General features: G+C 49.0%; 1 protein-coding gene across 1 annotated transcript; it reads left to right on the forward strand.

Moving 5' to 3' along the window:
• RGS5 (regulator of G protein signaling 5) lies at positions 1-24111 on the forward strand. Its single transcript, XM_044439281.1, has 5 exons — positions 1-123; positions 8930-9040; positions 15357-15418; positions 16676-16842; positions 18530-24111. Exons 1-5 carry the CDS (start codon positions 80-82, stop codon positions 18689-18691), a joined length of 546 nt encoding a protein of 181 aa, XP_044295216.1. The 5' UTR covers positions 1-79; the 3' UTR covers positions 18692-24111.
• Positions 24112-27769: the final 3658 nt, after the last annotated feature.

Here is a 27769-nt window from a genome sequence, read left to right on the forward strand (position 1 = left end):
GCAGGCTGCATTCCACACAGCCTCAGCCCTCGTGCTCACGACCTGCTTGGCATCACAGGCGCCGGAACCACACGCCAAGATGTGCAAAGGATTAGCAGCTTTGCCGCACACATGCCTGGAAAGGTGAGGGCGCGCCGATGTTTCTTCCAAAGCGGGAAATCAGTGAGGCGGCAGGCAGAGGAGTAACCCGGCAGCATCTCTGAGGAGTGCGATGCTTTAGCAGAGAGAGGAAATAGATATTCTGAGCATCCAAGTAGGAAGCATTCTACTCCATTCATTCCAGGAGGGACTGTGCAGGGAACTGTCCAGCAGACTGTGCCCTGGGTCTGAAGCCAGGATCAGATGGGAGGGGAAAATCTAAGCCAGGTAGAACAGAAAAGGATGGTCAGTGGAGCAGCTGATTCCTGGGGATGTCTGTGACCAGAAAGATGAATCAGGTTTGGACTGATCGAGGCGACATTCTTGTTGCGAGTGCTGTTGGCAGACGCAAGTGTCAGAGAAGTGACGGCAAACAGATGGTCTTAGTCGTGCCTGGTCTTGTACACTCCCCACTGGCAGGGGTGATTTCTGAAAGTGCACAGGTAGGAAACGTGAACTCAGCTCTCCTCTGGCCACGCGTTTCCTCCTTAATTCCAATTTAAAAGCTGTTTTTCTCCCGGTGGGTTTTACACCCATTCTCGAATCACCAGAGTGAGGGGGGAAAGGGCTTAGACAACAGTTTTGGGGGAGACGGTGGGGCACAGTTACCCCATACTTTAACTCTCTCTCTCTCACCCTTCTCATTTTATGTGGGTTTGGTGGCAGGCCTGACTCAGCACATGGGTTGGCCACTGAGACCTGTAGCTTGTTCCTCAGGCTGAGCTTGCCAGGCGACCTTCGGAACATACCTTTTCTTCAGCCCTCAGTCAGCCACCCAAAATATAAGCATGGGTCACAATCGCAAGGTGAATATCTGAGTAGTTACATTTAGCCAGACAGCTCAACAATTAGCACATGAGATGATAATAGAAAGACTTATAGGTAGGCGATAATGACGACAGAGTCCTAACAAAAGCAACATTTTGCTATCTCTTTGGATTAAGATGACAAAACTCATTGGAGGTTAAGCCTTCTTATTTAGTGGTACTTCTGGTTTGCCTATTTTCTTTTTCTGAGATTTTATACTACTGGTTGAATCCATCCATCCAGTCTATACCCCAGTTGGTGAACAGATAATTTCTCAAAACCCTCGGGAAGGTTATTTGAAATAACCTTAACACTTTTACAGGGTATTGTTAAGGCTGACTGATACCTTGGTAGGAAATGCTCCGAACGTTCATCATGCGAAAGATCCTATATAATAATAGCTAACCCATTTCTGAGTGTAAATCCTTGTGAAGTGAGAACATGCAAGAGGGAGGTACCAGGTTTGGGGAAAAGCCCAGGGCTTCCCGAAGAAGTTCCTTCTCTCCCACCCCATGCAATCCCCCCAACCCCATGAGAACTAAGCCATCGAATTCTGAGAGGCTGTATGGATGGGGTGGAATGAAACCTCAACTGAGGGGACTGGAGGGGAATGGAAAAGGGATTCTGAAAAAGGAACTTCTGACTGCAGTCCTGGAAAGCCTTCCATGTCACGACGTTCTGCTGTAGGTCCCGGTTATTAAACCTGGGAAGCAAAACTTTGGTATGGACTTTTTCAGCAAAAGGGGCTTTGCAAACCTTACAAATCTGTCTGTCTCGAGAACCTGCCTTTCAGTTTCCAGGGACAGATTTCATTAAGTATCCTGGGAAAACCAGGCTCTGGGCTTGCTTCCTCCTTGGCTCAGCAGGGCACTGCTGACATAAGGCGAGATTTCTAAGCAAGGTTTTCATGCAGGATCGATTGCGTGAAAAGGGGTACATTGGTTTGCCCTGTGTGACAGAACCGTTCTACACGGTGAGGTAGACGAGATGCTAACTCCATGGGATATGGCAGGGGTCCCCAAACTTTTTCTAAAGGGGGCCAATTGACGTGTGCCAGCGGTGGGCACAGGCCGCCAAGGTGGTGCCATGGGGGGGGCTGGTGAGGGGGGGCACGTGCATGTGAGGCAAGGTGGAGATGGGGGGGTGTGCGGGGCGAGGCACCGGCTTGCTCCAAAACAATCTCCTCGTGAGCAAGCTGTGCGCCTGCCCAGCGAGTGCAAAACCGGTGGGGCGGGCCAGTTAAATGGGCATGGCGGGCCAGATCCGGCCCACGGGCCTTAGTTTGAAGACCCATGGGATATGGAATACTTGTCTGAAGAAAGTTTAGCAATCGGGGTTGGCCTGCGTGGGCTTTGGCTTTATCAGAAGCATTTAAATACTTCACTTGACAAGGTGGCGAGAGAAAGAGTGAGTCAGACAGACTTCTCTGGAATTGCCATCATTGGTTCACTAACGTTTTAAGAAGGAATCAAAATGATGTCATGGACCATTTGTAGTATTCCAGTATTTCCTCGGTTGTTCTGTGATCTTTTTCATATTTGATTTCTGGTAAAAATTCACATATAATTTCTGCAAACCCATTGCAGAAATCAGGCTGTCAGGTGGAGAGTGGCAAATTGCAGGTGAAGAATTCGTGTCTCCCATGCCTTATGCTGAAAAGTCTCCCCTTTACTGACGCAGTGAATGTTGTTGCTTCCCCAGAGTGGGGGGAACGCTGCGCCGGTCGGTCGGTCGGTCGGTCCGTCACGTTTGTATACTGCCCCGTCGCCCGCAGAGCTGAGGCGTCCTGAAGGACACCTGCTTAGCTGTGGCGGAGCAGAGATATTTCTGCTCATATGCATTAATGCGCCTTCTCCAACCCAGTGCTACACAGCTGTGTTGGACTACCACTCCCAGCATCCCCAGCCAGTTATGCTGGTTGGCGGTACTTTAGCCACTGAGCTGTACAACAAATACTCCAGCTTCAGAATATACTTATCCCAGCCATTTAGAAAACACTTTTTTTTACATTTCCTCCTGCAGTTTTGTAAGCTCAGATAATCTGTTTTTCAGAACTTTTGAAATGTTTACAGACAATGTCTGAACCGCAGGGCCGTCAGGGAAAAGGCTGCTTTGGAGGGCTTGCATCCTGCAGTTGGAGGCAGCTTGATGGCATGGAACAACAAAATCTTTAAATTTTAACTTTGTAAACATTTTTATGGGAAAAATTGAACCCAATAAAATGCCAGCAAAGTAGATATTGGCTTGAAAACAACATTAACTGAAGGAAATTTACAGAAGAACGTTTCCTCTTCCTTTACCCCCTCCTGTGGCCACCTGCAGACCCACCTGAAAAATGTGAGTTGAAATACGCGACGGGGGTTGCCAAGGGACCCCAAGGGCTTCCTCTGGGAGCATCTGTACACTAGCATCTTGGTACCCGAGCTAAATCTGAGGGATTCCCTCCTCCCCGGCAGCCCCCCTCCCCATGTTCTTCAGCAGAAGTCCGTGACCCTCCAGGAAGGCTCTTGAACAGGCACAGGTGCTCACCTGTGGCCAGAAATCTCCTTCCACCAACTTCCTGCAGTTAACCTATCAGGATCCAAACTTATTTATTTTTTATTTTTTTTATTTTTCGATTTATATCCTGCCTTTTACCTACAAGGGGCTCAAGGCAGCTTACATCTCTTCCTCCATCTTATCCCCACAACAACAACCCTGTGAGGTTGTGAAAACAAAGGGGAAGACTGAGTCTCAAAGATACGGAAGAACTGAGGGAAGGGATATTACAGTACTTTTATTTTATTTCATCCGGGAGAATATTTGCTGCCTCCACCTGCAGGGTGCAGTCTGAAGCCTTGCAGCCAGGCACCTGTTTATCACATCAGCGCACAGCAGGACCAGGGGAGTTAATGCTTTTACTAATCCCCCTCACTCCCACACCTGCTCTCTGTCAACACTGGACGCTCCCCATCCTTCAGTTCCACTTTCATTTGATAGCAACTCTGGATGCAACCTGTTTGTGTTCCTGGTGATGCAGACATTAAAGAAAACAAAGCCTTGGTGTAGCGCGGTTTTATTAGCCATTGGCCTTGACGACAGGAACATTGTGATAAATCATCACGGAATAAAATAAACAAGAATGGTCCCAAACATAAAGCCCACATGGCAAAGCATTATCAGTCTGAGAAAAAGCCTGGTTTTCATCATAGGATCTGATTAAATGGAAAAACAGCCCAACAAAAACATAACAAGGTACAGGCATAAATGCCGCGAATCAAAAGCCCTGCTGAAAATCTGTCCCAAGGTAACAGAACAAATCTAAAGCTTCTGTCTCTGCCAGTTCCCTGGGTTCCAGTCCTATTATATCGCTGGTCAAATCCAAAGATATAATTTCACAAAACCCACAGGAAGAAGGAAAGAGGGCCATGCTATTCCATCAGGGTCATGCATTGTTTTTCATGAATGGCACCAGCTGTTCCCAAAACAGGGCCCAGGAAATAAGAATATGCAAAAGTACATATAAAATGGGGAGGAAGAACCACCAATTCGTTCAAGTATTTTTAAAAACTTATCTGCCAATTATTTTTGCCTGAATCCCAATTCATGGGACTGACTCCTGCAAATGATAATATTTTTTTAAATGAGCGCTAATGAATGTTGCACAGACTGTCCTGCTGTCTGGAGAGCTTCCGGGCCATGGAATGAGCCATATTTGAAAGTGTGATTTCATCACCTGATGATGGACAAACAGAACCCTTTCAGTACTTCTTTGACAGTTGCCTTTCAGCATGTGAGGTGAGCAGATGGGTCACAACAAAAACACGGTTTGCGCTTAGGCAGCCAAGGGAGGGCGCGAGGCGCACAGCCCTGCTCGTGGCTGCAAGCAGCTGCTCCTTGGAGGACTAGTGCCTCCAGCACAGACCCCACAAACAGTCGCCACGGACTGCCCTGTTCCCTTTGAGTCGCACTAATCTCTTTCCAAGCCGCCCAGGTTGCTGACCACTGACATGTTCTGCAATTGCAAATTCCACGGTTTAACAATGGATGGTGTGAAAAAGTGCAGCCCTTTCTTTAATCCCTCCAGAATGTTCCACACATCAGCTTCCCCCGAGTATTATATCCCCTTGATATGGTGCAGAAAGTTGTGTGTCTCTTCCTGTCTCCCTTCACGTGCCAGACTTTGCAACAGAAAGGTGGGTTTTCTTCACAGAAAGGTTTTCAAGGTTGGTTCAGGACCTTGAAAATTTCAGTGGCTCTTTTCTACTTTTTTCTGGCCTGCAATGTCCTTTTAGAGGTGTAGGGACCAGAGCGGTACAGTATTCCAGGTATGTTCCCACTACAGAAAGGCATTATAATATTGCCAGTGTTTATTTTTACTAATGATCCACAACACGGACTTTGCCTTTTCCACAGCAGCCACACAATGGGTCACCGTTTTCACTGGGCTACCTACCTCAGTCCCAAGATACCTTTCCAGTTCAGACATCTTCAATTCAAACTCCACCAGAGCATATGTGAAGTTAGGATATTTGCATTCCCCTTTCTTCTTTTACTATTTGGCTTTTGTCTGGACACTAATTTATGGTCTAACGTTTGGCAGCATTGTAGACTTGCTGCTATGCAATAAACTGTTAATCCCATTTACATGACTCTGCTGGCTGTTGGAGGCAGGGAGCGTGCAAAGCTGAGACTTCCACAGACCTGCAGTTTGTGCCACGGCTGTTTGTCACTCAGGGCGCACAGACTGAAGAGTCTGGGCTGCTGTGCATGAGGCATTTAATGTGCGTGCGGCTTCAGCTTCCAGAGTCCGTGCAGGATCAGCTCTTTTGCGCGTGTTTTCTTTCCAGGGGCACATGGATCTTTATCTGCCTTTCTGGAAACACGTTCCAGTGTACAGCTAGAAGGTGGAATAATGGAATTGCAAAAAACCCCAAGCTGTTCATTCCACTCATTCTGCCATTTCCAGATAAACCTTCAAAACCTATAAAAGGTTTTGGAAATGCTTGGGAAGCAGAGGAGAGAGCCTGCAGGCTCCTCTGAATGAGGACTCACTAGTAATCAATACATTCTTTACTGATTCCCAGTCAGTGGCAAGTGTGCCTTGATTGTAACCAACACTGCAGGGCTGGAATAGGTAAGAGGCTGAGAAACCTTGGGTTTTTGGGAAGTTAACCGCAACTTCATGGGCTCCACAGATTGACTAGTTCTGGGGTTATCCGTTTTCCCCCGTTGGGAGCTTCCTTCCTGGGACCCGGACCAGTTTCCTTGGGACTAAGGCCTGCTGGAATGATTAATTCCCCTCTACTGCACTCCAATTCCGCTCCTACACCTGCCCCATCACCGTGGCTTTCGAATGGTGAAACTGTGCGCGTTAATAGCCTCCATGTAATGAACATCATGCATAGTTCTGCCCTCAATGAGAATCGGATCCGATACAAAGTCATTTCATTTCCTACTGGCTTCCAAGAGAAAGCTCGTGGTTTCAGAGCCTGGAAAAGGTTCAGAGGAGGGCAACAAGGATGACCCAGGGACCGGAGATGGAGCCTTCTGTGGGGAGATGGAAAGAACTGCACACACTTCTTTAAATGTCTAGCAGGCATTTTTTTTTTCATTTTTTCATTTTCCCTCTGAGGAGGTTGGGACCCCAGTCTGGATTCGGCCACGGGCATGGCACATAGGGGGCCTATTTGGATTTGGGTTAAGCCTCCCACATGCGCCAGAGTGAAAATGAAAGGCAGCTGCAGCCGCCCGCCAGACATCTGAAGCGATTTAACTGCCTGCTAAAATCCGCCGCATTCATCCAGGCTTCGGAAGCCAGTGGCGTGCCCGGCTTGGCCGCTGCTTGCTGCTGTGCTGCGTGGCTTCCTAGACAGAGTTTTCTTTCTCATTCTGGGGCCGCGGGAGGCACCGCTCCGGTCTCTCTCGGCTGTGCAGTTGCAACGGGAGGCCCCTCGCTCAAGAGACACCTCGGTCAAGAGGGAGCATGGGGACTCGGCCACCCTTTGGCCTACGAGGAAGGCTTTTCTCAGGGCTGCGGAGGGGATTCTTGGAACCGCTGGCCACGGAAACAGCCTCACAGCTGCTGACGTGCTCCAAGGACGCTGATGGGCAAGGCCATGACTTGGAAAGCTTGGCCTGGAGAGTGAAGAGCAGAGCGGTCAGTCTTGAGAACTTGGATTTCCTGTCTACAGAAACAGAAGGGAAAGAAAAAATGTAGCTGGATAGATAACTGCAGGAGAAGCGTTCTGAGGGGACCTTTATACATTGCATCCTTTGTTACATTGTCGTTAAGATGCCTGAAAAGACAAATAAAAGCTCTCTGACTTTTTATTTGTATAGCTAGATGATGGATATTTGTATGCTGCTTGGCAAAACGAAGTTCCTGGGGCAGTTTACATTAGAAGAACAAAAAAAGGAATACAAAATGATAAAAACAAAATCAACATCAAATACAGGGAAGCACAAAATTCACCACAGGGACTTTCCAGAATGTCTTGCAGGGATTTAAAGAAACAAACAAATGCATGCATTTTAGAAGGTGGGTGTTGAAGCCCCCACGAGAGACACAGTAGCAGAATATAAATAATGGGATTTAAAAAAAAAACAAACTTTGAACTGATCAGACAAGGCAATTTTATATTCTCAGGAACGGGTGAAAACTATTTTCTGTGCTTGTCTTTTATTTCATCACTGCTGTTCCCCATTTAAAAACTGAAAGTACATTAAGATATTGTGGCTGCACCCCTAAGTTTAAATAAACCATGGAGCACAACAGCTGTACCTCTTTTGCAACCTGACCTCTGCATGCTTACTCAGGAGCAAGAGAGATCATTGGTGAGGTGGGAGCTGGCCTGCAGCTTGTGCTGTTACTTTAATTGCATTTTCTACAAGAGTTGTTGATATTTGCACCATTCTTACAAACCATTATCAAAGAGAAACCGATAAAAAGCCAGTCAGGTTGACAAAGCATCAGCAGCTGAGAAGGTTACGTGCGTGCCAGAATGGAAAGGTCTTCACAGGGCAAAAGAGCCCACCAAGGGACCAGGAAGGAGGAGGTCATCTCAGGGAGCCTCATCGGCCAGTGTGGGGGATAAAAACCCAATAAATAAACCACCTGCATGCAGCCCCAGAGCATGCGGCCCCCTTGCCCCACTGAGTGTGTCTCTCTGGCCAGGGCTTCTGGGACCTATGCAACAGGTCCCTCTGGAAGGAAGTGCTCTTGAAAGCTTTAGAGTTCATAACCACCGCTGCGAACTGGCTCCAGACTAGATTGGAAGGCAGCAATATTGTTGCCCAAACCCTCGTTCCAGGAAGGTATATACCACACTTTATGAATATCTGGGGTGGATTATGGGAGGGGTCAGCATCCGGGCTTTCAGGGTCTCCTTTCCTTTCCTTTCCTTTCCTTTCCTTTCCTTTCCTTTCCTTCAACTCCTAGATTCACTAATGCAAAAGATAGGTTTCAGAATTCCGAGTTCAAGTTCCCCTCATTTCAGCTGAATACTTGGGTATGAAAGTGTTTGTTGGTGCTATTGTTAAGCCATTGAGAGGCAGCAATCTTGCAAATCTATTGCAAATAAACAGAGACCTGCTTTCCGCTTTTAAACTCCTGGTTTACCATGAAAGCAGTCGGAGTTGCAGTCTAACAGATTTGGTGGGCACCAGTTTAGGGACAGCTGCTTTAAAGTCCCCTGAACTGGCACCATGATGCTAATCCAGCTGCCTGGAGGGATGGGGGGCTCTCCCACACTGGAGACATTCAAAAAGAAATGGGACAGCCCTCTGAGCAGGAGGGTGTGACCCCGTGTCCTGCAACAGCAGTGGGGTGGACCCGATGGCCTTCTGGCCCCTTCCGACTCTAGTATTCTACGCTTCTATGATCCCAGACTGTAGGAAGAAGAGGGCTTCAATGTACTTGTCATAAACGTCAGGAAACAGCCTAGACTGTTTCACACCCTGTGGCAACTGTGCTCACGTCTCTCCTCATTCTCTTTCCCTCCAGAGCCAAGGAAATCAAGACCAAATTGGGCATCTTGCTCCAGAAGCCCGATTCGGCCGTTGACCTGATCATCCCTCACCCAGAGAAGCCGGAGAAGCCAGCCAAGGCCCAGAAGTAAGCACGCGCCGACCGCTCCTTTTCAGAGATGCTCTTGAAGCAGTGGCTTGCACCGGCACTGCCCCCCCCCCCGCTTGCGGGTGGGGTGGTTTTCCCATTTTTCCGAGGGCCATTTCTCACCATGCCACTTTCAAAGGAAAAAGAGAACTTGTGCACAAGCACAAGCGCTGGAAGAGCTGCAAGGGAGCGCAGCGCCATGAGCTGCAGACAGGTCTCCCCTTGTGTATTGTCACCTCACTGCAGGCACGCGCAGCCGGACAGAGGCTTGGCTGCCCCTCTTCTGGCACCTCCGTTCCCCTAAAAAGTACTTTCTGGTGTGACTGAATACCTGGGGCAACCACCGTTTTAACCAGCCTGCGCCTGCGCCTCTCCCGGTGCCCTGGCCTGCTGCAGACTTGGCAGGGAGAGAATTCCATTTCGCCTTCAACATTTTCATATGGCAAGCTGCTGCTACTTGCACAGGGGTCAGTCCTGGGGGAAAAAATATTTCATTTGTATCCTTCTTGGGACAAACTATTTCCTTTCCACTTTTTCCCCACAAAAACCCTGTGATCTAATTTACCCAAGGTGAAGTTCAAGGCTTTGCAAGGATTTGACCCTGGTCCAAATATACCACTGTAGCCACTAGACTACTTTTCCCACACTCCCCCGTACGGTGGGAAGAAGCATTCAGAAAGCTGCAGCACATGCTTTTCCTTTGCTGCCACTGGTGGGTTAGTGCTGAAATGAACAGTGTTTAGAAATGAGTGTTCAAGGGGGAAATTAAGCATTCACGGTTAGGCAGGTTAAGGTCAATTTACCAAAGGGAAAACAAAATCAGTCCAGAAATTACTCCCTGATTCTCAGTGTTTGTCGCAGGATTCCAGTTTGTGAGATTGACACAAACCTTATCTGTAAAACCTCAAAGGTATCTTGAAGGAGAGTTCCATAGAGCATGTGCAGAGAAAACCACTCATACATGGTATCCGTGGCGAGGGGATGCATCGGGGCTGCATATGAAGGGGACGGTTCCGTCTGATTTGTTCTGGAACCGTGTGTGGAGTGCGGCCGCAGGCCAACCCCGCACATTAATCATTGTCCTTTTTATCTGTGAGAAAACAGCCTCCCATTTGTGCTGAAGACAAATCAGTTCCAGGAACTGGAACAAAGCGCACACCAGTAGCATCTGATGCTGTCAGGGAAAGAGCGCCTCGTCCGGGAGGGGAAGCGCCCTTGGCTTGCTTTTCCGAGCCTCGAGCCTGTTTCCAATTATACCTAGCGAAGGTTCTGCAGATGGGCTGATCTGCAGATTGCATTGCGATTGGTGCTGTTGTCATTAGTCCAATTTTAACGATCATTAGAGACAAATTAGAGAGATCATAATGCACTTGCCCTTTCGAAAGCCATTTAGAGCAAATTAAGACGTGCACTCCTCCTTCGCTGTGAAGCTTTTCATCTCCTTTGCTTTATCTCGCTGGAGGCCTGTCTGTTGTGCACTGCCCCTGCTAGAGGAAGGGAGGTCAAGGGGGGCAGCCTCTTTCAAAATGGGCAGGACTGCCCCATCCGCAATTCTGCATCCTTGCACATCAGGGAAACCGAGAGGGGGTTAAGCCCTGCCTCTCTCGCATTGGCACCATTGATTTTAAAATGCAACCATTCTCACAATCTATTCTGATTTCGTTCATCAGGCAGAGCTGCAGATGTTGGTTTCACACAATAATATTAGGCTGCCCCTCTGGTTTTGCAATATTTTAACAGGCATTAGTCTCAAACGTTCAAGCGTGCCATTGAAAATGCAAGTGATAAAACTTTCTTTTTTTGCAATGAAAGCAGAGGCAGTATAGTGCAGTGTTTAGAGTGTTGGAGTGGGATTGGGGAGATCCAGGTTCTAGCCCTCATGGGTTGCTTTGGGCCTGTTAGTGGCTTTCAGCCTAACCTACCTTGCAGGGTTGTTGTGAGGATAAGAGTGGGAAGAGGAGGGAGATTATATAAACCACTTCAAGTCCCTTGGAAAAAAAGGTGGGATATAAATGTAAGACATAAATGCAATTCTCATTGACTTGAATTTTGTGCTCCAAGCCACACACACAGCCCTGGTTATTCAGGGCACATGTTTTGCGCATGTTGGCAGAGTTGGACACAGTTGTCCAACACAACCGAGATGTCTGGGCTAGCGCAGTCACTCCTGGCGCAAAGGTCGGCAGATGAGGAAGGAGCGAAAAAGAGCGTGGCATTCAGAAGGCCCCTCAGGAAAGAGAAAGAGAGGAAAACGATCCGTCAGAAAGGAGACTGCGCTTCTGCCTCAGTGGCCTGCGGCCGTCCCGCTTTGTGACCGGCGCAGGACGAGCTCTCCGCCAGCGCTCCTCGTGGCTTTGTCCTGGGCGCTGCAGCCCCTCCGAAGGCGCCAGGGACACCACGCAGATCCGGCCGCCAGGAGCACGGCCAGAGGAAGGCCAGAGGAAGGTTGCTCCTTCGCTGGGCGATCCCACAAATGGGGCTTCTTGTGCAGTCAAGCCACCTGTTTGGCCTTCCGGTCCCCCCTTCCTCTAGACGCCCACCAGCTGGCCCTTTCCAGCAGCCATCAGTCGGTTCCGAAATGTTCGCCGTCGCCTGGCGCAAGAGGCCTTGGCATGAGCGGGGCACCAGCCCTGGAGGTGAGATGGCCTCTTGAGCGACGGTGGTGTTGTCCATGAAGGCGTACTTGGGGATTTCCAAAGACTGCCTCCTGCCAGCTTGAAAGGACTCCAGAGATGCAGTTGCCAGTGTAAGCCTTTTAATGGCCTCCCTACCTCAGTCCAAATTCACCCCAGCCGAATTTATTTTATTTATGTATTTATTGTTTAAAACCTTTCCACCCATCTACCACTAGCATCTCAGGACAGCTTAGAATAAAAACAAGTAGAATAAAACAAAACAACAATTCACCCATAAGCAGGCCCAGCTCTTGGGTACAGGTTCCTTCGGTGTCAAAGCTCTGCCGTAGCCCTGGGCTCAGTTGGCTGCTTGGGCAGTTTTTCCAGATTTTAATGCCCACTCATTTAGTCTTTTTTTGGCAAGATCGTAGGGCAGCCTCGTGGTCCAACAAGACCACCTACTCCTTATTTCAGCACTTAAAGCCACTTACAGTTATCTCCCCAAGAAGAAATAGTTTAATTTTCAGCCCTTAACTGTTCATTTCTGCCTCAGTTTTCTCACGTCCTTCAGTCACACCACCCGCTCCAGACAACAGACATTTTCCCTCACTGATGGACCACCAATTCCCTGACTTAATCTTTAATTCCCAATAGTCATTTTCCAACTGCTCTTTTTCATGAAGCTAGAAACCCCCGGTTATCCGAGTCTGATGCTTCCCAGACCAATCAAAACTGCATTTACTGAATCCAGCTCCCATCTCTTAAAATCAAATGTTAACTATATTAAAGTTAAATATTAATATATTTTCTTCGGAATGGTACGTGTGGGGCACACAAACAGACATTGTCAGATACGTGGCGTTGGCTGGTGTGTGCTCCACCTGCAAAAACTGTGGGCTGAGTGAATTCCCTGGCTGCACGGACGGAAGGGGTTCAAGCGCAGGCTGTCCCTCAGTGCCAAAAGTTGCATCGAGCTCACACAAGCCATTTGGATCAGAACCGCACACCTCCGTCTTGTGCGTGGCTCCAGGAAGCAAGAGGGGGAAAGGAGCCGGAGGGGCGCATCCACTTGGGAACAACACACGCTGCACCCTCTGACCCCGCGCACGGGCTTCCGGAGGACGCGTCCCGCCGATCTGCGGCCTGCCCAGCTGCCTTCCCAGGGGGTGCGGCAGGAAAGCCAGTCCTTGGGACTCTGCCTGCCCCTGCAGGGACCGTCCCCATCTCTTCGGGCTCGACGTGCATTCCGTCTCCCAGTGAGATGTCAGGCATCGCATTAATGGCCTGAAACGGGTGAGCTCTGAGGATGGAAAAGAGTGAACTTTGCTGGATTGCCTTCCCTGGGGATGTGCATAAATGTCACGTACATACAAACGGGAGCCGTGTGGCTCTGCTGCTGCGGGACGAATCCTGCTTCCATCCATATTGCTCCTCAGAAAATGCATCGGCGTCCTTCTCCATGCAGAACCAGTTTCTTCTTCCTCTGCACCCCCGTCGCCACGTTGGGCAGGCCGTCCGCCTTGCTTTTAGCTATTTCATCCAAGTGTTGGATGTTCATCCAATGAAACATTTCTTTGGTACTTTAAGCATGAAGGAACTTTTCTGTCTAACCTGAAATAAAAGATTTGCTTTTTTAAAGTGATGGGACAAAGGTGAATCAGGGTCCAGTTCAACAAAACTTCTACCTCCCCAAGTATGTTTGTGTGGCTGCACACACCTGGTTGTGCTACATGCTAAGCTTTCCCCAGTCAAAGTGTTCTACAAGTTTGCTGTGTGTGTTTTCACACCAAGCTTGTAAGGTAGCATTCCAGTTTTACAGATCGGAGATGGAAGCGCCTGGAGAGAGCGCTTTTTACCCAGGGCCCTGGCAGACGTGCCAACTCGGAAGTCCTCCTTCCAGCCTCCGGACTCCCTCGATCCACATTCAGTCCTCCATTTTGCAGACCACGCTGCTGGTTGTTTCAGTGCCAATCGGCGGGCTGGGAAAGCGGCTTCAGCTTTCGGTCTGTTTGAAAATGGGCAACTCTTGTGGCTGGAGCCAAAGGTAGGACGGGCAAGGTCAAGCCAAGCAAAATCACGCCAACCCAGAAGCAAGCAAGAGCAGGCTTCTGCATGTCTCCTCACAAGTAAGCAAGGATGCTGCCTGCAAAATGCACAGCCAAACATCCACGGAGCCTCTTTGGACCAGCCAAGTCTGTACCCACATGCCTTGGCTATTGGTTGATACGATATAAATCAGACAGACAGACAGACAGACAGACAGACGCTAGATGATACATGCCCTCCCTTCCCCCTCCTGGGCATCGAGTCAGCTGTGCTTCCAGCCTCTTTATAGCCTCTTGTCTTAAATTAATCTCTTAAATTCAAGTCCGCAAAGTCTGAGCAAAATCAGATAATCATTATCCACTTTGCTGTGAGAACTCTCTGGTATGTCCCGCCTGAGACAAAGGGAGTTATTCACAACATCCCTTAGGAGAGCGTGGGAACGGGCCGCTGAGCCCAGAGCTGCAGTGGGAGTGGGGAAAGATCGCAGCCTTCTGATGCAGAGGCTGAGAGAGTAAATACCCCGGGGATGTGGATGGGGAAGGATCGCTCGCCACCCGCTTCCCCTGGCTTCACGCAGGACGAGCTGGCCCCCTTGCCAGTCAAAAGGCTGTGTGAGATGCTCACAGCGCCCGTGCGAAGAGGAGCAACCACGGCACCAGGTCACAAATACGTCAGGGTGCCAGGAGAGACTGCCAACCCTGGCCCACCGCACAGGGCTTCTGCAGCGAGCGGCAGCCTCGCTTTGAGTTCCTTCCCTGATGTGGGGTCCCTTGACACCCGTCCTGGCCCCCGGGATCCGTGGAATGTGCCTTGCTGAAGGCCCTGGCCGCCTCAAGCAGGAAAATGCAGGACCTGGGGAGGGGCCAGGGCAAGAAGACCCCTCGGAGACCTGGTGGGGGAGAAAGACCCCCAGGGCTGGCCCATGCTAAGAGGACTGGTGGTCCCACCCTCAGCATCTGGGTTTTTTGCACAGAATCCGAGGACCTGAGTTGGAAGGAGGGTGGAATGGAATCTGGATCACTGCGCGAGAAGGTCATTTATCAGTTAGATTTCTGTCCTGTTTTTTCCTGATGAACTCAGAGCAGCTTACAGCCTTCTCCTCTTCCTGCTCTTAATCTTATCCCCACAACGGCAACCCTGTGAGGTAGGCTGGGCTGAGAGTCACCCAGTTGGCTCCATGGCCAGGTGGGGACTAGAACCCAGGTCACCTGAGTCCCAGTCCCACCCCCTTAACCTCCACACCACTCAGGCTGTCATCAAGTGAGGACCAGTCCTGCCCAAGCAATCCTGTGAGTGCCCATGTTTTGCCCAATGGTGCAGCTGAAGCCCAAATCCCCTGCCATGGGGTTGCTTATTACAAATATTTAAGGAGACAAGAGATCCAATTGCCCATCTGAGCTCTGAGCAAGACCCTCCCTTCGGCCATGAACTCTTGAGATGGGCTTAGGCGGAACACGACTTCTATCAGCATCAGTCTTCCCATCTCTAAAAGGGGGACAATGACATCGGCCTACCTTAGAAGGCTGTTACAATGTGCAGGAATGCTCTGAATGCTAAATCCTTGTTTCCCCGCGGACATCCTCGCTTTGCTACAAGATCTCATTTATCAGTGAGGGTTTGCTTATACTAATGTGTATTTATTCCCTTTGTCTCAGACCTTCTCCGGAGGAGGCATGGCAGTGGCGCAACTCTCTGGAGAAGCTCCTCCAAAATCCTTGTAAGTCTGCAGAGAAATTCTCGTGCCGCCGGAATAGCGGTGCCTGAGCAACGTCAGGGCGTGAGGTGACTCGGTGACTGTTCAGTGGCGTGACACGACGCAGCCATCAAGTTAGCAATATTTAGCGATATTTTTGATTAGAAAGCAGAGGCCATCATGGAGGCATCAAGTACCATTGGAGGGCGTACGGATTCAATGGCATTGCATTCGCCAGCGGAGCAGGGTGGGAGAGGCGATTCCGCGGCAGCATGGGGAAGGGGCACCCCGCTGCCCCCCACACCGATAGCCGCACGTGAGCCGGGCCTTCTGGCGAGCATACACAAGGGTGTGCGCAGGACCTGCCCAAGTCTGCTCCGCATGGGAGGCATGTGTCCTGCTTTAGACAGCGGGGGCAGTCCTCTATCTCAAGGCTCACTCCATTGGCGAGGCCGCCCAGTCCAAGTCTGGCTTAAATGGAAAACCGCAAGGGAGGGGATTGGGGCCTCGAGGCTTGACTGGCTCGGGACCTGGGCACCTTCATGGCCAGGTGCACAAAGATTAAGCCCTTCTTTAGCCAGGGGAAGCGAGGAGGGTGGGGCCCAGAGATGGGGACTTTTTGGTGGCGGTGCCTGACTCTCTCCTCAGTGAGGGCTGCCCAGTGCTAAGTCTCACTTGGTTTCAGCTCAGTGAAGAGCTTTCCATTCCTCAGGCATTTAGATCTGGTATTCTTCATCCTGTTGTAACATGAACACACGGCTGCCCTGCTGGCCACTACACTGCATTTTTTATTATCGCTATTTTTAAAAATGTTGGTATCTTCTGTAAGTTGCTGTGGGAGTCCCTTTGGAGATCAAATGCTTCAAATTATCTATAGATAATAATATAAATAAAAACTTTGGCTGGTTTCCTTGGGAGACTCAGCTGACCAGCTAATACTATTGGCATTGGGCTGGAGTAGTTTATGCCTGTCCTCATAATTTATGTTAGCAGTTGCACCTTTTAGGATGCTGTGATTAGTGTCCACTGTTGTTACTTTTGGCATCACGTCATGTTTGCTGCGCTGGAACAACACAGTTCTGCCTCAGCTTCTCTTTCCTATTTGATTTCCATTTCGCAGAATCTATTCTCAAAATCTCAGTGTGGCTCACAGTCCTTGGATAAGGAAAACATAGCAGGGTTATCGCTCCCCATGTCAGACAAGGACTCTCAACCAAATAGGCCGTGCAGTCAATCCATAATCCTAAAAGCCAGACTTCTCCCTTTTTCCCCTCTGTGCAGACGGACTTGCCAGCTTCCAGAGCTTCCTCCGGTCCGAGTTCAGTGAGGAGAACATCGAGTTCTGGATTGCTTGTGAAGACTATAAGAAGACCAAGTTGCCTGCTAAAATGGCCGAAAAGGCCAAGAAAATCTATGAGGAATTTATCCAAAGTGAGGCTCCGAAAGAGGTGAGGAAAGATGGCGGTCACAAAGGTTCATGAGTAACGGTGCTCAATCATGGGTTGATGAACCCAGGTTTTGCTCCAGTGCGTTCCGTAGCCATTTTGAATATTCCAGCCTCAGGGAGGCCAATCACAGGTCGCTGCAAGACCTCTGAACCTGGACAGTAGATACAGTTAAGTAACCCACGGTTAACCTGCAATTAAATGCAGTGCCAATTATTACACAATTATTTGTGCATTTTATCATACTAAATTAAAAAAGGGGTGGCAACTCATGAGCAACCCCTCCAAGGTAATGCTGGCGGGGGGGGGGGACCTTTGGAGGAGTAGCTCCTGGTTGTTCAATGGCAATGACTACTTAAAATGCATAGTTAAAAAGGACAGATTTACATAAAATTTACATACCCTGATCTCTATATATAGAGATACAAATTTAGCAATAATTACTATAATTTAAATGGAAATACAGTGCTGCTCATTGTGGGGAAAATGCCAGCGGGGTGGCCTGAGTTCACAGTGTCACTTGGGCCAGGCAGTCCCTCAGGGAGAGGATGCAGAGTGCAACTCTCTGGCGCATCTCTCGACCACATCACGTCGTGGCTCGGTGTTTTGGCAAAACAGGGCAGCCTCCTCTGCTTTTGCACCTGTGATTGCACAGAATAAATGCAGTCTCTAAATTAGTCTTGCAACAGAACTTTGCCCCAGTTCAACATTTATGATTTCCCGCATATTTGCCCAAATGTTCAAGTTCAGATTTGGATACATGAGGGTTCTTCGTAAAGTTTCCGCACTTTTTGAACTCTGTTTGTTCAAAACTTCAAAAACAAAGTGCATCCCTTTTCCACACCGTCGCCTTCCTTTGTGATGCATTTTTCCCAGCGTTGTACCAACTTTTTAATGCCATCAGCACAAAATATATCAACTATTTGTAAAATAGAAAACATAAAAGTGTGGAAACTTTCCGAAGACCCCTCGTACTAACAGTGGGACACTGCCAGATGCTGCCCATGGTCCGTGCCGTGCAGTTTGCCATGGAGGGCACCATAGCTTCACCGAAGGGCAGCAGGCCCCGTTCGCTCCCAGGCGTTCTCTGCCAAATGGGTCACATGTTCCGAGACGCCAGGTGTCTCTAGGTGGACGGCTCCTGGCACTCCCAGCTGGGCCTTGTGCAGCAGTTGTGGGGCCTTTCCCTAGCAGGTCTTAAATAAAATAAAATAAAATAAATAAAATAAAATAAAAGGTGGGAAAACACAGGAGGATTGCGAGTGGGTGAGTCCGCCCCCTGGCACTCCACCCCCCACATCTGGTAGACATCTATGAATGAACCAGGGCAAGGAGACGAAAAGAGCCTCGTCTGGAGGCATCGGAGACAAAGCTGGTCGCAGTGGACAAAAATGGCAACCTCACACATTCTACCGTTTGTAGCAAAAATTCAAAATCTGGAAGTCAAGGCATGTTTATCCCTAGAAATTAAAAAACTTCGCTTTTTTGGATTGGTGTCCTAGATGTTGGATGTACATTCAGTTCAGCTGTAATATACAGACAGACTTTTCTAGGCTTCTTGCATGTGGTGGCTACTGACACGAGTGCCTTCTGGCGGGAGGCTGGCCATCCCGCAATCCATGCGGGCACAAAGCACGTGGCCCCTTGCACAACGCCCTGCAGTTCCGACCGCTTGCCTCCCTCTCACCAGGTGAACATCGACCACTTCACCAAGTCTGTGACCCTGAAGAACCTGGTGGAGCCCTCCGTGAGCACCTTCGACTTGGCCCAGAAGAGGGTCTTCATGCTGATGGAGAAGGATTCGCTTCCCAGATTTGTGCGTTCCAGCATATTTCAGGAGTTAGTGAAGTAGCGGCACGGCAGAGCTGTGCGAGGCATTGGCGTTCCCGCCCCGCCAGTAGGGCCATGGCTTGCTCCAGTTATCCGCTTGCATTATTAGCCCGGCTGCTGCTTTGCGTCACGCGTATCCAAGCTCTGAAGGCTCAGTGGGTGCGTGGTTAAGCGTTCTGCCTGTACTGTTTCGGTGTCTCTGTTGCTCCGTCCTGGCGACTCTGCTTCTCTTTCTGTCCCTGTTTCCGTCCTACCCGTCCCATTAAAATCAGTGCTGCAGAAAGGATTAAGAGAGGCATTCCTGGCTCAACTGGGGTTGACTTTTGATACACAGGAGGCCAAATGGGCTCTGGATCGGCTTACCTGAGACCTGAGCAGGCCAGACCTGAGGACAGAAAGTGCAGTGTATTCGGTGCCCTGGAACTTCCTCCCCTAAGAGGACTTAGGGGAGAAAGCCCAGCATCACATCCCACAAACACTAGGAGCCACGCAACGTGCCCCCGCTGCAGGTTAACCAGTGGCTGCACAGAGCCAGAGGTAAATAAGCAAAGGTTGGTAGGGTGTCGTGTCTTTTAAAAATGCAATGAGTCCTATAGAGAAAAGCGTCCCAGCTGCACAAGCTGCTCTGCTGCCTCTTAAGGTAGGCGTAAAACACCCAGTAAAATTTGGTTTGAGTCATTTTATGACTTTGTAGCCACATGGATGGTCACAACAGCACAATGGCATCAAAGAGGAGGATAATCTTAAGAAAGGACAAGGAATGTGTGTCGACCCGTAAAAACCACGCGGTGCTCCCTTTTGACGTGAAACTTTCATTGAAGCTCACATGTTACCAGATCAGAACTCTTCCTGCAAGACCCGATGGCCTCCGTGACTTCATCTGGTGAATACGGTGTCTGAATGCGCCATTGCTGGAGGAGAGCTTCCATTCAATATATCGCAGGGAACCAAGCCAGCCTAATAAATAACTGCGCCTGATACATCAGGGAGCATCCAGACCAGATGAAATTGACGCCCCTTAATCTGCCCACGCTTGGCAGTCAGTTTAGGTTTATGTCTCAGCATTATGAAATTAAAGTTTGGCAAAGCATTATCTGTCACTTTAATCTAGGGCAATCCGCTGATGAACGCTAAGCAGCTGAAGAGCCATTCGGGGCTCCGTTGGGAGCAGGGGCAGTAGACGCCCAATAATAATATTAATAATGATAAATTAGTGTCGTTGCCCTTGTTATTATGAAGGTTAATCTCCTGGAAAGTGAGGAATGCACCGGTGCTCCAGGCCTGCACGATTTGCGGCCCCCCCCGGGCGAATGCGTCCCACCGGCCCTGTGTGGCGCTGGCGAGGTGCTTTCCAGCCACCCGTGTTTGCGGGCCGGCCAGTCCGCAGAACCGGGCAGGCACCAGGCGCCTCTTCGGCTGCACACGGCTTGACGGGTCCCAAGTTGTGCAAGCCCACTGTACCCTGAGGAAAGCTAAGGAGCAAGTGATCCCTTTTAGGTAGTGGCCGATGGTTTTCAAACGTATTTTGCGGTGTTAGTGTTAAGGGGAGAGATTGGTAGATCCCACCATTTTTAAAACAGGGACACCGAAAAAGCCTTGGAGATGGATGGGTGCAGAGTCTGCCTGAAACTTTCTCTGCACGGTTTGTGGAGCCACCCAGCCTCTTACCTACTGCCCTGTCCTGCGCTAGATGTATTGGGGTTGTAGCTTCTCCAGCGGCCCTGCATGGACCCAGTGCCTAGCACAGCTCCACGCCGTGCTCCTCGAGTGCTCTTTTCTGAATGGCGATGAAAATACTTGCGGTGAAGTGTTATCCTTTTAGCTCTCTCTGTAGCAGGCTCACCAACATGACCCAAAACCTTGACCTTCAGACGAAAATGCGATCAAGATGCATGTAAACACCATCCTCCCGGCACTCCTGTTTAGACTGCATCAACGCAGACAGGAAGAGCATCTAAACACAGCTGAAGGAAACTAAATTCTACATCCCCAATCGGTGCTCTTCCAGTAAATATCCTGTTGCAATCCAAGCATGTAGATACAAACTCTGGACAGTACCAATCGTGGGAAGAGGGCCCCAATCCCCACGATTCAGAGTATCTGACCAGAACAACACACAAGCGCACACACACAAACCCATTTGGATCCGTGCTGGTAGGAAACTGTGTGAATAGCACCAATTTGTCTTATTATGACCACTGTCTGATCCTGTTTAATGTCGTTTGTTCCATTGTCTTGCTATGGACTGGAGCATTGCATGTTAGATTTCCGCCTTGTGGTGAGCTGTTGTCTGTTGAACTGCTTCAGGTACAGGGAAGATTGGATTTCTTAGAGGAAAGGGTTAAATATAGCCCCAGTTGTTTTTGTAAAGATAGTTTTTGAAATGAACATTATTTATTTATGTAACATTTTTGTTGTTTTCCAGAATTCTAAAAGTTTGGCAATTTTAAAGATAACAAAATGAACTCCAGGTCTATATGCATTAAAAACAAAATACAATAATCAGTTACTAACCCCTTTTAAATTCAGGATGAAAAGAAAATATAAAACACTGAGAGTTGTGGCAGGAATGGTTATTTTTCTTATAAGCTTTGGTTTATTAAAAAGCATAGTTTCCCTAGGTTTGATTTTTGCTTCAAAATACTCCCTCAGTTCTCATTAGACTCCATGGATGAGTACTCACAGGGTCAATAATGTTGTATTTTGGGATAAAGTTAGAACTATTTCCCACCAAATGTGCATGGAACCTTCACAACTTAAACCCAGTCCTGGCCAAAGAAAATATCTGGTTATGTGTTGCAAAGATAATCTTTGGTCTCACTACAATCTCAAGTTGAAAGGTGCCTATACTACACAAATAAATATTCATCTCTAGCCTGCCCAAACCTATGTTCTGTTTGATTAATTCTTATCATAACACCATGGCATAGCTCACTATTTATAACTCATCCCCTTTTTTATAAGCAAAGTAACTGAAGCTGATATACTGTTACAAAGACTCCGATAATTTCACTGCTTCTTGAGTAGAAATTCTGCTGGCATTTACCAAAATCCCATTACTTTGATGTGAACAGAAGAAATGGAAAACAAATTAAGGCCTGTAAGGTTCAAAGCATTGATCAGCAGTCTTTATATATCCGTGATGCCCCTCCATCCGCACTGTGCTAGTTCTTAAAGTTCAGTTTGAATTTTCAGGTTTTCAGTTGCATTTCAGGGGAAGCTCTAAAATCTTCAGGGATGGATCCAGTGCAAAGAACATGGCTTAACAGACAATTGTACTCACTGGGCTCAGACAAGTTCGCCCCTGCCCTTCCAAGCACCATCCCATAATGTTTTATTCTACACACCTGGCAAAGAGCAACCCTTAGGCCCCTGGCATCGGATCTGATCCTCCAGTACCATCTTAGCTGTACGAAAATAAAAAGCTTAGCTCTTGCCTCACAGTTTCCACCCCAGGACGACAGCTGTGCAGCCAGATTCAGCGCACGGGGCCAAACGCAAGCCTGTAAGCATGGGAAGCTGCCCATCTGTTTCTCCAAAGATCTGGAGGTGTCAAAGGCAGGGAACGGTTCCCTGAACTGGGGCATAATGCACACGAGGGTTTCGCCGAGGCGGCCTCTTCCGTTTTTAACCCGTTTTCATTGTGCGTGGTTCACACCGGGTTTTTCCCAGATTTGGTGTTAGAGAACACCAAATCTGGGATCGGTGTGACACTGGTTACCTGAATTTATAGAAAGACAGAGTTCTATAAATTCAGGTAACCAGTGTCACACTGATCCGCAATTCAGAGGCATGGATCCATGGGTGCCTAAATAGGAACACGCCATGTTAATTTCCTTAGGGTTATATAGAATACACAAAAGGGGAGGGAATACAACACACAGGAAGGTGATTGGATACTTTGATATGGACAGGAAAGGGATTGGCTACAGGTCACAACACCATAAAGAAAAGGTACGTTCCACTCTAATGAGATGCCTTGGACAGGCCCTCTGAACCGAAGCTGCCTTGAACAGGCTGGCCAGGTTAAGTAAACAGAAAGGTGACAGGTGTGAACGTGCAGGGTTAGGGGGGCGCTCTGGCAGGCCTGTAGCACACAGAGATTGCGCTTCGACGGTCACCCGCTCATGCAGTGGGGTCACTGGTCTTCCCACCAGACACCCAGGCATCTCCTGTTGCGTGTATGGCAAGGCAGTGGGGTGGGGTGGTAAGAACTGCTTCTCCGAGTACACCAGGCACATGGCGGTGTTGGTGGTATTGCTGAAGGATTTGCAAGGCCACCTGTGGTTTTTCTTCCAGTTTGACATTTAATACTGTGCTCTCCTCGCTCTAAAATAAACTCTGCAAAAAGGCACGGGAGGATAATGACGTCTCGAACAGCCCCTTCCAACTTCCCCAAGTGAGAGATCACAAGTGCACAATAAACCTTTGTGTACAGGGTTGTTTCACGCAAGCTGGGTGGTTGTGCGCAGCAAAAATGTTTGCCTAATAATCCGTTTACCGGCTGCCAAAACTGTATTCTGCACCACCTCATTGAGAGAGGGAGGGAGGAGGAGAGACTCCGTCCCCACGTCCTGCCAGATAGGACTGGCTACCCGTCCCTTGGCGTTCCTCCCGATCCATCATGTGGCAGGCAGAGGGGTTGGAAGCCAGAGGCTGAGTGGAGCGATAAGCCAGCGCACTGCAGGCAGGGAAAGCTGGCGCTCCAGCGCTTCGCTCTCGCCTCTCGCACATGCCTGGCTTAGGGGGCCTACCCAGCTTTTGTTCTTGACAAATTGGTGCCATTCTTTAATTACACCACCACAAATGAGAACATGTAATCTCTGTTTAGGCACATTTCAGACAAGGAACCATGAGGCTAGTCGACTGTAAACTGCTGTAAACATGGTCTGCCAAACCTACTCTTCCAAAAGGGCTGAAAAATGCAGTTTTGTAACACACACACACCCTGTGTGGTTTTCCTGCAATGCAAATCAGGGAAAGCAATGCTGATTTATTTTCATTTTGGAGCCTGCTGCAGAGATAGTGGGTCAGTGAAAGCTTTATTTCCAGTTAAGTTATATATTTAGCCTGCATTTATTATTACAAGTTACACCTTATTGGTAGTGTATTGATACTCATTATATCCCTCTGTTATTACTACAGAATCATATCTAATCTTGATGGACAGAAGGTTCTTGGAACTTCTCCAACACAAACCCCATTGAAAGGAATGAGGTGTCTATGCACCACATTTTTTTCATGGGGCCCTGGAAGGAGAATTTCCAAGTGGATCTTACTTCATAATAGACTTGTTTGAAGTTTTAGGGAATTATTGTTTGCTGGAATACAGGAATTCTTGTTTTGAAGTGTACAGAAACCGAATGTACAAGTCATATTCGGATAAGGTTCAACGTATTTACTCAGCTTTTTATCCAGTACTAAATAAAGTATAGCACTATTTGTTGTGGTGGTTGTTCTTTGTTCAGTTTTGCTAGGCACTTTTGTTAGAAATTATGACACCTGGAAATGCAGACATAAGCACCAGTATTTCGTGACCACCACTAGTCTAGTATAAGTTTGCCAGAAATAGAATTCTTATTGCATCGACTTCTACCCCACCGTTTTTCACCTTGTGCCTTACATCGCTCAGTTTCATCCCATAACAACAATCCTGTGAGGTAGGTTAGGCTGCGAGTCAGTGACTGGCCCAGAGTCACCCAGCAAATGTCTTGGTCAAATGGGGACAAGACCCTGGCTCTCCTGAGCTCCAGTCCAACACACAGAGCACCCCACCATACTGGGGTCTTGGAGTAACACCATCACTGCTGATGTGAAAAGCCAAGGAGAAGTCCAAGAGAATCAGCAGGGTCTCCCTCCCGCTGTCCTTCCATCCAATTTGTCTGTAGCCACACCCAGCTCAGGCACCTGGCCCAGGTTGGAGGTGCTGGCGATGGGCCTCCAATGCACACCTTCCAGATCGAGTCCAGGTTTCTTCGGGAGGGTCTAATCACATCCTCTTTCGAAAAACCTGGTATCAGCCTGTCTTTCAAGGAGCAATGTACAGTCTCCTGGGCCCAGTTGGACACCCCTTTCTACTAAAGGGCAAGGGTCAAGCACACAGGTGGTCATCCAAGCACTCAAGTCTGTCTTCATGTGTAAACAGTGGAAAGTAACTCAGTACAAGACCAGTCAATGCTCCAGACACCGTGACTAATGGAACAGCAGGGCTAGGGTGAAGCTACCTGGAATCCAGCCCTCTTTGCCCCGAGCGTGGTGCTCAGCTCCTGGGCAGCACCTCAGACGCACTGGGTGTGCATGGCAGGAACTCTGCCTCTGGGTGCAGCAAACCAGCCCGGGGGCTGGGAAGCCCAGGCCAAGGACCCCATTGCGTTCCCAGCGGCAGTTCGGATCCCTCCACACCCCATGGAGCCAAAGTGTGATGGACGCGAGCTATTGTATCATTGGCAGGTGTCCTGACAGCTTGTCAAGGGAGCTACTGATCCTTCTGCCATATCCTTTCCTGTTCCTCATTGCAGCAGACCGTAAGCACTGAGAAGGCTTTGTGAGATCATGCTGAGAGGATGCGATCACGGTGGGAAATCGTTCTTGCTTGGCCCGTCTCTCGTCCACCTGCTGGCTAGCAGCCTCCCAAGGAACTCCCAGGCTTCTGTTCCAAGGAAAAGGGGCCTGGGGGGAACACCCTTCACTGCCTGCATCACCTCCACGAGTCACAGAGCTTTGAGAGCTCAGCTTAATTAAACGGTTAACTGCAGCTTATTGGAAAATACGATGGCTGTTCGTGTGTGGGCGTACCCTGATAACCCAATCCAGTGATCCATCTTTTCCTATTCGACCTCGGAGCCTTCTTTCAAAATAAATAGAACTCACTCCACTGAAGAGTGAATGGTTGGTCCATGCCATTTTTAGCCTGCAGTGACTCTCCGGTTCGCGATACCAAGGCTCAGCCCAGAGAAGGGGCTGCTGTAGACGGGCCCCCAGGGAGTCCCACATCCCTGGCTCCATTCCCCTGAAAGGTGGTGCTGGCAAAGAGATGTCCCAGGAGCTGCTCGTTGGCGCGTTCCCCCCCCCCCAGTCTGCTGGGTGTTCCCTCTGCCACTGCTGCTGCAGACGAGTTAGGGGGCTTAGGGCATCGCGATAGGATTAGGGCCTTAGTCTCTCATTCAGTTCTGGGGAAACAGTGGCTTGGCCTGGTATGGGATGCCCATCCAAGCCAGAGTCATGGCATTACTCACGTCAACAGAAATCCGAGTCCTCACATTCAAACTGCATCTGATGGTGTGAAAGGTATCCAGGAAGGCTCATTGCAGAATAAGTCTTTCGGATGTTAAGGTTTGTGGTTTATGCCTTAATATGAGTTAGCTTGAGCTTTTAACAAGGCCAATAAGGGTATGGGGTTGTTGTTATTAGCACAGTTATGTATGTATATATCTATGCACGTTCTGCCTATTCCCAGGATTGTGACCCAAGGCAGCTTCATAGAGTTAAAACATTAATAGAAATGTAGAGAACTTAAAAATAGAATTAAACCAGCTAGAATATATACTTTATAACAATGACAACAATATAGACTTGTTGAAATAGGTGATGCCAATAATTTTGACCATCAACTCCCATGACGACACATTACCTGTGACCTGTTCTCCCCTGCAGAGGAAGGCAGGGCGCGCTCCAACAGAGCCAAGCTCAGGGAGCCACGGTTCCATTTAGATGCCAGGAAGCGCTTCCTGACAGTCAGGACCCCGAGGGTGTGGAATGGGCTTCCATGGGGGATGGTTGAGGCCCCATCGGTGCGGGTGTTCAAGGATAGGCTGGACGTCCACATGGTGGGCATGTCGTGAGCGGAGCTGGCTGGTGCCGGAGGTCAGACTAGATGGCTCAGGAGGCCCCTTCTGACTAGCGCTGTTTCTACCTAAATGCCCCAGGCTATTAAAATCCCTTGATAAGTCTAAGGGCTTCTGGTCAGACATTACCAACTCCATGAGAGACCTGCTTACCAAAATCTGATGGGAAACCCAGTAAGTTTATAAAGAAGATTCCCAGGGGACTTTTCCCAAGGTAGATGGAGGAAGAAGGTTGACTTTCTCCATGAATTAGTATGGGCCTTGGCAAGTTTTCCAGGTAACTATCATCAGGGATTGATGAACGTTTACCATCTCAAAGACAGATGTTTTACTTTAGATCGCCCGGCTCCGAAGGTCAGGTCGCTGCCTCACTCACTGCCGCTACAAAAGCATCCTTGCTCTGTGGGTGTTTTGACCTCCGTGTCCGGGCCTCCGCCCTCGAGTCCAGGGAAGCGAGACCAAAGCCTTTTGCTGGCTGCCTTGGGTGGGAAGCACAGCTCCATGGTGATCAGGTGGAATGATGCTTCTGACAAAATTCCCGTGTCTGCAGCAGATTCGTTTTCTCCTTACATGGTCTGGTGAAGGCAACGCAACGTGTCGGCTAAAAAATGTGACCTTGTAAGGATGGTGGCATGCAAGAACACATTAAAACAATCAAGGCCCAGCCAGAGGGTTCCCTGTAGCGACTGTGTAATGGAAATTCTCCACTCGTTCCATTAGTTATTTTCCCTTGTAAACACTCCCACCAGTTTGAGAAATGGGAGATTTGGCTGCAGAAAATAGCTCAGATACTTAGAAGTTCTGTATATCTAAGGCTTACTTTCAGCTACGTTTTTGGAGGAAATCCCATCTCACCCCTCAAAGATTTAGGATGCATCCTAGGCATTTTTAGGACCAAAAGGGAAAGGGGCATCACCTCCCAAACCAGCCGCCTGCGCTGGCTGCCGAATGCTTGCGCAAGGGCTTTCCGGCCGAATGCGCCCACTGGTGCTCTTGGTCTTTTAACCCTCATTTGCCAAGCGTATTTGCTTTATTTCCAAGTCCTGTTTTAAATCGGATGATAAATTGACACCAGCTGACCTGCAGCTGCGCAGAGCACACTGAGATCACTCGGCGTTAGAGAAGCACCGCCAAAGGGCTAGGGCTGTGATCCCAAACAAACCAGACGCGAGAGACATGCGGGCTGCCCCGTGCTTGTTCCGACTGTATCTGGGGCTCCAAATCTGACTGAAGCGGTGTGGGGTGCGTGATTTCCC

Source organism: Varanus komodoensis, unplaced genomic scaffold (assembly GCF_004798865.1).
Source record: "Varanus komodoensis strain SLA01 unplaced genomic scaffold, ASM479886v1 scaffold34_1, whole genome shotgun sequence".
In the NCBI taxonomy this organism is placed as follows: domain Eukaryota; kingdom Metazoa; phylum Chordata; class Lepidosauria; order Squamata; family Varanidae; genus Varanus; species Varanus komodoensis.

Coding starts and splice junctions, on each gene's coding strand:
- RGS5 (XM_044439281.1), top strand. CDS start 80: ATGTGCAAAGGATTAGCAGCTTTGCCGCACACATGCCTGGAAAG. Junction 124..8,929: donor CCGCACACATGCCTGGAAAG/GTGAGGGCGCGC, acceptor CTTTCCCTCCAG/AGCCAAGGAAATCAAGACCA. Junction 16,843..18,529: donor AAAGTGAGGCTCCGAAAGAG/GTGAGGAAAGAT, acceptor CCCTCTCACCAG/GTGAACATCGACCACTTCAC.